Here is a 10,316-nt window from a genome sequence, read left to right as displayed (position 1 = left end):
CTATAACTACTATTCTTTCAATAACTGTCTTTATAACATTTTGTCAGAGGTTCCTAAATGTTTATTGAGCATCACTGGTCCAACTAATGTTTTCTTAACATACGTAATTTACCATCACTAATGTTTAGTATATGTTTTCCCTTGAATTTCCATAACCTGTGTAATGTCTATCATATGCCATACTGTGAGCTGGAATTGCTCTAGTTATGTATTCAACCATTCTGGGAGCTGGAATTGCTGTAGTTATGGATATAGAAATTGGACAAAGTTGGTTCTCTTGGCAAAGTACGTGCTTCTCTAATTACTTATTTATATTTTTCATATTTATGTTCACCTTGTCTCTCATAAATATATTTGATGATCCTTGAATACAAGGACATAATCACCATTTATTATATATCCAACGAACCACGATCAAAAAGTATGGCTAGAGAGATAAAAGCTATTTTCCACTATTCAAATGAACTTATAAATAGTTGGATTACTTTTTGCTTTCCGAAATATATATTAAGTTGGCAAAAAACAGGAGCGAAAAAGAATTGCTTAGGAGATGCCCACACTAGGAAATCAGTTGGATGTACACTGTTAACACTACCATATGGGACTGAACTACTAATTCCCTAGGAGCTGCCGGTCTTAGAAATCAGCGAATGTTCATTATCAATTTTGCTATTTGTTGTAGCTACAATACTACAAGATGCCGAACAGAGGAAGCCTATACAAAGAAACGCTTGCATAAAAAACAAAGAGAATTTACAATAAATCAAAAGCTCAAAAGAAAAGGCTTTATAGAAGGTGGGAGATTGATTCTCCCACCCATGCTTCAAAGACTGAGAATTCCTTCATATAAATATGAGGGGCACATTTTGGTACACACGAAGCATGTCAAGTATTTGTGATGTTAGGGAAAATTCCTAACAAGATATCCAGAGTATCTGGCATAAATTTTCTTGCAAATAAATAGCACGGTCTCAGCTCCCCATTCACCATGCAAGGACGCCTGCTGATTTGTTTCTGCAAAGGCAAAATAAAAGATCACATATAGATAAACTACAGAGAATGAGAACATCAGAAATCAAATTGAACCAAAAAATTGATATAAAAAAAGCTAATTTGGGCACAGGAATTGGATCAAAGTTGTAGTCAATAACATTTTGAGATGTCATAAAAAAACCCCATGGGGGTGAACAAAACAGACCTTTAAGAAATATTACTCCACTATGACTTCACATTAACCATAGACACGCATGGAAGCTTTCATGATATTCTCCACTGATCTAATTAAGCTATACCATGAGCAACAATCATTACTTGAGAGTCTTGAAGTACAATAGAAGCAAATGACAATAAAAACCTCAGAAGACAATTCCTCCAATTTCCAAGCTATTACGAATGGCAATCCAAGGGAATACCAAGAAGACAAAAACAATAGCTGGTAGTATATATTCACCGGATGATACACATGGTGCATGTTGCTTATTCAGCCACTATCAGTTTTGTGGTCTTCTATTATAGACAGAAAAGTCAATCCACTTAAGAAGCACATTAATTACAATGCTGACAGTTGCTATTGGTTTGCACCTAGTTTAAACTTAAGCTAAACTGCTCCAGAGTTCATTGAATCACGCAAGAGCTAATTTCTTTTAACAATACATGATGCATTGGCACGGATTACAGTATTCTACATTTATTTTCTACAATTAATCTGGAGGGCTAATCCTCGAGGTTTTAAAGAAATTTTACAAAGGTGCATTAATTGAAAAGAGACGACCAAACATACTTGTATGCTTTTTCATATGTAACAAAAAAAAAATTTACATTAAGGAAAAGGTCAAAAGTAAATTCCTAACGGAAGGTAAGAGATGCAAACTCTTACGCATGCTTCAAAGAATCAAAAATAAATCAACACAATGCATTCTCAAGTACAAGCATCGATCATTCATTAAATTGAGAAAGAAATAGTTATCAAAACAAATTAACACAAAACATCTGGCATAATGACAACCACATTCATTAAGTGTGGTGACCATTAAAGGATGATTCCCTCAGGTATTACCATCATTCGTCAAAAAGCTGTAGAAAAGTGATCCAAGTGGTATTCAGAACTATCTTTTGACAGAAAACCAGTAAACAAGTTGGTCTCATGTTAGGAACAGAAATTTGTGACCCTAAAACAGAGTGTTAGAAAGCTTAGGATGTGTAACACATGATGAAAGGAAGCAAAACTCCAACAAATTTGCCAACAATTGAAGGGACCTTCAAAAAACAATATCCAAGATTTCTGGGAGAAGCATTAAGTCTATTTATCCCTCAAAATACTATTTAAAAGGGGATCAAATCAGCAAAGGACAGTTTATCCTAAACAAGGTAGTGGAGTATATCTTATTCCTTTCTCTTGTGCCCAGTCCTTGATGCAGGAGTATCACAGGAAAGTCACCTGATACTGCATTTTGAAAAGCAGTTTTGAGAGCCTCTTGGACTCAAGCAGACAATTGAATTGTGGAAGTCGAATTGTGTGGTCTAGCATGCACTAGCTTTTGCAAAAATTGTATGTTGCTCATTTGGACTCTAATTAAGCATACCTTTTTATATTTCATAATAAGGCCCAAGTGCTGTGCCTTTATTCTTTGTTGCACAAATTTCCATTGGCTAAAGTATTTTATGTTTTGAGCTATTTTGATGATCACAGTGAATCTCAACATGAACATATGACTATTTGAGACATATGAGATCATTGTGTGATTAAGTTATGTAGAACTCTTCAGTTCATTGTTTCTATCATTACCATGTGATGTTATTTACTTTCTTTTAATGATTCAGCATTGCTAGTTGATGGTGTTTACGTGCGATTTGATCATATTGCCTATGTATAGTTTTGATTATGCTTAGGAATAATGAATTAGTATTGTAATATGATTATTATGTTGGTGCTTGTTGTCTTTATACTATCTATGTTAGATAGACTTAATGTGCTCCTAAGCGTGCAAGATTACAAGTGTAAACCAATTGTGGTCAATTTTGAAGACGTTTGCATGGATTTGTTTGAGCGTATCTGTTGTGCTCTATGATGGGAAATGACACATGACATGTTATACACCTGTAAAACCCATCTATCCCAATACTATGCAATTTAAGACCCATTTCTGATGAAACCAATAAAGAGGGTCTATTCTATATGCTTTACTAAATTACCCTGTATATGTAAAAGGTTTGCTATGTGTATAGGTTTATTTTAGTGTTTTTAGAAATGCTAAATCCTCTTGATAAATAAAAGGATCTGATGGATTTGGAATAGTAAATTTATAAATGTTAAAAAGTTTCCTTATGTTATTCCAAAATATATAGACATATCTATATATAGATAAAGTGTGTTTGACTTGTTAGAAAGGTATTTTAATGACTTGAAGAGCAAGCAAGGAGGTCATAATATTTGATTGGAAAGAAAATATATCTTATCTCATAAGATTGTTGAGTATGAAAAGAAAAATGAGGTTTGCTTGTATGTTGAAAAGGAATTCATTAATTTACTTATGCATATCTTGATTTGGAAAGCTTGAAAGGGTATTTTTTCTTGACACCCTTGAATGAATTCTTGAGCTTTGGAAAAGATTTGTGTGGATCTTCCTATTTGCAAAACATTTTGCATTGATTCCAACAAAATTGCTAAATGGAAATTAGGTAAACAATTACTTGTCCTATATTTCTTGATACATTGACAATTTAATCATATAAGACTTAAAACCTTCCTCTCAGATTTATGTTGAAATAAATAAATATATACAATAATACTTGCATGCAAATTATTTTCCTTGATATTATAGACTGCTGTTCTTAATTTCTAACTCAGATTTATTGCTGAATTCTTCTTCAATTCAAACTTGATTGATATTTATTCTTAATTTATCCTGAATTCATTCATTCCTTCATGCCTCCTCCTCAACTGAATTGATCTCCCTTTATACCTTCAACAGTGGAGGGGAAGGTTGCATCTTTTCCTAAAGTTCAAGAACCTTGCAAGAGATGCACCTCTTCCAAACTAAGCGCTGCCTTAATCACTGCCCTCAGTGCTTTTAAATGATTATTAGTCAGCCCTATTAAATAATTGTGCATCCCTTAAAATGGTCAGCCCTCTTCATTGAGTCTAGCCGACCTTCCATATGCCATCTTCCAAGTTTAATATGAATATGGGCTGCAGGCAGATTTACTACAGGCTGTGAAATGTTTGTAAGGGCAGAGTTCTTGTGGAGCATGACAGGATGTAGTCAAATTAGTTGATAAATAATAAAGTTATAGATAGGATATTGCTAGAGGCTTGTGTGTAGTCCCTAAATCCCCCTAAGAGACACTTTGAGAATCGAGCTATTTAGTCTGTGCTGGATGGATAATGAGTAGAAAGCTTGGATTGTTTAGCTTTTTTCACCTTGAATATTAGAGGTCAAGGTGTAGTGAATCTTCTTGCTCACTTCGACTATTAGAGGTCAAAGTGTAATGTATCCTCTTGCTCATTTTGAATATAAGAGGTCAAAGTGCAGCGTATCATTTTGGGTAACCACCCAATGCAAGCCTTAGACTACTGTTGTCCTCCTCCTTGGAATTGTATGTGATTCTTCATGTGTTAAAGAAAAACCATGACCAATGTATATTGCCACTTGGGTGCTTGTATTTTGTGTATGCTAGCCATGAGCTCATCTTTGTAGTCAAATGGGATGAACATCTGGATCCATTTGGTTGGGCGGTAGACTTACCATCATTGGCTTACAGAATGAAGCCATGATGATCCATTTGAGAGCTTGAGGCTCCCATTGGACCTATGGAGATCTCACAAGGAAATTGGAAGAGTCAAGAGCTTACATTTGTATATTTTGTTGCTGAGCAAAAGTGTAAGATGGTATTTATTGTTTTACTGGATTCAGATTATGTATTGGGAATTGATGTTCTGTGTTAGCAATCTCCATTGTTATAATTAGTTGAGCAGAATTGAATTGCAATTTGGATGTTTCGATTTTGCTTGAAAGGACATTATTGTTTAAAATTTGAAAGTTGTCATTTTACAATTCTAAGAATTGAATCTTAATGGTCATTCGAGGTGTGATGCAACAAGCTATAGTACAGACCAGTGGGACATCTTGTCATTTTTAAATCTTTGTTGCAGGTTTTGGGGCATTATTTAGTGAATTGAAGCCTTGTGAAACGTAGATGCATTAGTAGGTCCTAGCATTAAAGTGTTACTATTTTACCATAGATGACTCCTTTTTGCTATTTGCCAATTTAGGAAAGCTAGGTGATCATGTTACATACCGTATAACATTTTACCTTTTGAAATCTTTTTTTTCCAGCATTTTCAGCAGAATTGCAGAGACACACAGTCAGTTGTGAAAGTGTCCACACTACTTCAAGAGTGTCCTGTGTATTGACTTTTTCTGTTCAAACTCTCTATGTTTGTTTCCTGCAAAATTGGCTTCCCATTTCCATGGTTAATTTGCAAAATAGGTTTTCAGTGCACTTGGTAGTCAAAGTTTTGTGTAAAACTTCAATATGCAATTGCCTCCTCAATATGAGTATTGTAACAATTTTCTCTGCATCTTTGAAAGGTTCTGTGATGCCTTAACTCTCTATTAGGTGCTGGGAAGATTTTTGAGAATCTTTTTGTGCTGTTTAAAATGACTTTCCATTTGGCAATTTCTCCCTTTATATTTTATAAGCATTAAGCGTGTCGATAACGAAATGAATTGGATTAGTTAACATATTGAATAAAGGTATATTCATAATTCTACAATAAGATGTTCCAAAATGATGAAAATTGCTCCCATTTATTTACATCTACACTACTGGAATCAGAATTGAAGTGAATTAATGGATGTATCTTAATTCGTTTGCTTTTACTTCTATGTTTGAAGTAAGTTTTCAGATGCTTCCCTTTTTGTGATCAAACTAAGTAACTGAAGAACGAGGAGTGCAATCATAAATGTCTTGGTGGTAATTACGCATACCCAATCACTAGTATAGGCTAAATACTATCTCCCCTATTATGATGTTGTTGGTCCAGCATAACATATGCCACCATTCCTTTGTGAGCCTTGTGAGCTGTCTTGTAATGGATTATCTTCCGCTAGTGTATTGAGTTAGTTGGTCCGCTAGTGTATGGATTATCTCCCCTAATATGATGATGTTGGTCCAGCATAACATATGCCACCATCCAAGCAAGGGGAACCGCCCAAGGCAGCTGTCAGCATATGGAAGCAAATGAATATACAGAATTGCAAGTTATTGAAGATCGTCAAGAGCCAGAAATAAAGGACTTGGTTCAAAGTAGAGATGGTGTGAGAGATTTCCAAAGTTCATTCCTCCAAGGAGAAAAACATGAAGAAGAAAGTGGTTCCAGTGCCCTTCAAGAAGGAAAAGTCCTTGAGGAAGAAGTTCGTTCATGCACGCTCAAGATGGAAGAAATGATAAGTGGCTTGAGACAAGATGAAATGTTTGATGATCAATGGGCTAACAAGATGGAAGCAGAATATGAAATACATTTTGCATTGGCGCTTGATCCAATGTTCACATTCATGGAGGAATTGCTAGATGAAATCAAAACAAATGGAACGCTACCTGATGAACAAGTAATTGTGATTGAGACAGAAAATGAAGAACAATTCAGGTTGGGGCTTTATCCATTATTAGGGATTCAAAAGGGGCCAACACATGAAATGTTCCAAATTTCCTTTTGAATCCTATTCCCACCACACTCCACCCAGTTTGGCACATGACGTTGATCTGTATATTTCAGATGCAAGTGGTATGGTTCACCATCAACTTCAACCCCCTGATGAAGCAATGGATGACAAGCAAGAATTTCTGTCTGAAAATGAAGACCACCAGGTTGTCTCTTTCCCTACTATTGAGTACAAGGAATATCATTTTGATTGTGGAGATTCAGGAAAGACAACTTGTTTATGGATTAATCATGGTCCAGGTGAGTAGCCCCAGTTACTAATCTTTCCCAAAGTTTTGCTTGAGTTTCAAATTTGTACTTTGAAAGAATATTTTTCCAAGTTTAAAGATAAGTTTGCAAAACTTTGGACTGTGACTGCTGCTTTGTTGTTCCTACACATCCTGAGAAATCATGTTAGGAGTTGTATATACTTAGGTCTTTTGAGTGTTGTTCGCTTAAATTTTTTGCTTTTAGTTAAGAGTAGGTTTCTTTCGTAGTAGTCTTGCTTTGTTAGTTTAGGTGTTGTTCCTGCTTTCTTAGATTAGTTTGCTTTTGTTAGTTTAGTTGTCTCTACTTTCGCGTGCTTTAGGTTAGAAATAAAAGAGGATTCCCACTAGCGAAAGGGTGATGTTGCTTAACATGCACACATTGGTTTGACCTTGCCAAGTTATGTTTGGGGTATTCCTTTGGTAAATATTTGTGGAGAGCTTTTGAATTTTAGATTAATTGTTCCTTAAGTATCTTAAAGTTAGGATTAGTACTTGACTAGAAAGGGAATCATCTATTGTATCTTGACACTGAGTCTTTTAGTCATTATATCTTATACGCTTAAAGAGTCGTTTTGGTCTCCCAAAGTGAAGTCATGGCAAAGAGAAAACATAAAGAAATTCATCAAAAGTCTTACTTCAGCGCCACTATAATGCTCAAACCCATTGTGAGCTTCATTGCTTACAAGCCAAAGTGTGGAAATATGTGAAAAGAAAAGAATATCAAGAAAAAATAAAAGAAAAAGAAGAAAATCAAAATACTTGGCTTTTGGGTGTGCGAAAATCTCTATAGGTTTACCCCTCAAATTAAAACACAAATCGTCAGAAGTAGAGCAATCTCCGTGAGATTATAGAGATAACCTTGTCGGGGCTATAGATGTTCGCTAACAGCGAGGCTCTATTCAAGGATGCTTTGGAGTTAAGACAAAAGAACACTTAAACTATACAACTTGCCACGATGGAACCGAAGAGTCATCTTGTTCTCGTGAGACAGGAATGAATGCATTTGCACACACTTGTAATTGAAGGATGAAAGATCTTGATACAATCTAGGATTCCTCTTCCTTTTTGAGTACCCTTCTTAGCCGGTGGGTAAGTTAGATATAATTAATTTTTGATTCTTGGTTTGAAACAGGTTTTATTTTAGGAATGTTCACGAACATTTTTTCAGGTTGGCGTTAGATGTTGTGAACTTTTTCACACATCGCCCCATTGCAAATGGGGACCCTCCTTTTTTGCAGCTTTCTAGGGTTTTTGTTAGAGCCTTGCGACCTTCAAGCATCAGTATTGTCAAGTTTGTCAGTTTTGAGCGACCTAAGTTTTGAACATTATGAGTCAATGTGTGCAAGCCATGGTTAGAATAGAATCTAGACGTCACCATTGTGTCTAGAAAGCCCAAAGGATGAAGATCGCAATTGATTTGAGCTAATTTGGACAACTTTCTATTTTTGGAAAGTTTTTCTTTTTACTTTTTCCTATTTTTTAGGAAGTTTCGTTTTTGGCATTTTGAGCATGATCCCCGGATTGGCTATTTTTAGAAAGTTTTTCCTATTTTTTAGGGAACCTTGCTTTTTATTCTTTAGAAAGTGGATCTAGGGTTTGCACTGTTCACACTTAGATGATCGACAAATTTCTCCCAAAATCCAAGTTTTAACCGAAAAAGCTAATCACCTAAATTTTAGGAATCCCGAGGAATTCAGTGAGTGATTAAGGCATGGTTTTCAAATTTCAAGGCAATCCGGTAAAAATTGCACAAGTTATGGAGATTTCAAGTTTTGGTCATGTGGTTCCTGATCTTCATGAAGCCCGCCTTGATGTTGGTGCACAAGTTTGTTCAAGTCCGCCTTGGGAAAGGTGAGGTAGGTCATGATCTTCAAAAAGTCCGCCCTATCATGAGTTGAAGTGCAAGCAAGGGTTGAATTCTGCCTTGCCTTGAATGAAGTGAAGTCCGCCTTGATGTTGGTGCCATAAAGATGACAAAGTCCGCCCTTACCTTGGTCACATGAAGAGCAAAGTCCGCCCTAGAAATAGGGTATGATATGCATAAGTTTGGTGAACCCCGCTCATGAAGAAGGTGCATGAAGTTAAGGAAGTCCGCCAAGTATAAGGTAAAGAGGTACATGAAACAAGCCAAGTCCACCCTACCTTGCAGCTTGAAGTTACTAAGTGCTACCAAGTCCGCCCTGCTGCAGAAGAAAGGTTCTCAAAGATGACAAACTACGCCCTCAAGCAATGAGCCATAAAGATGAAGTCCGCCCCAGAGAATAATCAAGGTGCATATCCCTCACCAAGTCCGCCTAGAACACATTGAATGGTGCATCAAATCAGTAAAGTCCGCCCAATCTGCAAGGTAATGTGGTGCATGAAATCTGTAAAGTCCGCCCTGCTGCAAGTAAAGCTCACAGTGATCAACAAAGTCTGCCCTATGGTTAAGACCTCAAGCATAAGAAGATCGTGCCTAACTCTCAAAAAGTCTGCCCTGCATCAACATTTGATGGGTTCCCAACTCTCAAAAAGTCTGCCCTACATCAACATTTGATGGGTTTCCAACTCTCAAAAAGTCCGCCCTCCAAAGGATCATACATCAAACAAAGTCCGCCCTAGCAGCAATGTGGAGTGGTGCATGAAATAAACAAGTCCGCCCAATCTGCAAGGTGACGGTGCATGAATCTCAAGAAACTTTGCCCAAGGTGAAGTTAAGTGTCAAAGGTTGTTCCAAGAGATCCAATAACTCCACCCTACTACATGAAGTCCTTCCAACACCTGTTCCAAGTGTTAATAAATCTCCGCCCTGCTGGTTAGACCTCAAGACACCCCTCCACGATGGCAAGATGAGAATGATAAAATTTGAAGGTGAAATAATTAATTTGGAGGTGAGGTGGGTTATGACCTTCAAAAAGTCTGCCCTATCATGAAGAAGGAAGTGAGAAAGTCCACCCTACCTTTGGTTGAAGAGGAACAAGTCAAGGAAAGTCCGCCCTCCTACAAAGACCAAATACATAAGATGAAGCAAGTCAAAGAAAGTCTGCCCTGTCTTTGATAAAGGTTGAAGCAAATCTAACCAAGTCCGCTCTTATATGGAAAAGATTGACAAAATCTACCTTGCTGTCAAGAAAATCTGCTAAAGGAAAGAAGAAAGTTTTTAGAAAGTTTCGAATTTGGAAGGAGAAAGAAAGATAGAGTTCGATTCATTAACTCAAACTGAAAGTAGAAACTTTCTCAAGGAACTAAACTCAGACTTGATTCAAAATCAGAACTTTCCCATGTGACTGAGTTCAACTGAGAACGAAATTATAAACCTTCTTAAGAGACTGAACTCAACAAAGAAACAAGACACGTCCAAGTTC

The 10,316-nt window shown here is 36.5% G+C and overlaps 1 protein-coding gene across 3 annotated transcripts in view; it reads right to left on the bottom strand.

Annotated features, from left to right (window-relative positions):
* Window positions 1–434: 434 nt before the first annotated feature.
* LOC131048527 (glycosyltransferase BC10) overlaps window positions 435–10,316 on the bottom strand; it is a 33,526-nt gene continuing 23,644 nt past the window's right edge. For all 3 annotated transcript variants that reach the window (XM_057982500.2, XM_057982499.2, XM_057982498.2), the window contains one exon: window positions 435–1,014. In XM_057982500.2, coding sequence (XP_057838483.2) covers window positions 886–1,014 — 129 coding nt within the window. In that variant the 3' untranslated portion in view covers window positions 435–885. The remainder of the gene's footprint in view (window positions 1,015–10,316) is intronic.

This window comes from Cryptomeria japonica, chromosome 2, assembly GCF_030272615.1.
Source record: "Cryptomeria japonica chromosome 2, Sugi_1.0, whole genome shotgun sequence".
Taxonomy (NCBI): domain Eukaryota; kingdom Viridiplantae; phylum Streptophyta; class Pinopsida; order Cupressales; family Cupressaceae; genus Cryptomeria; species Cryptomeria japonica.
The sequence above is the reverse complement of the archived record's forward strand: the minus strand, read 5'-3'. Positions and strand labels throughout refer to the sequence as shown.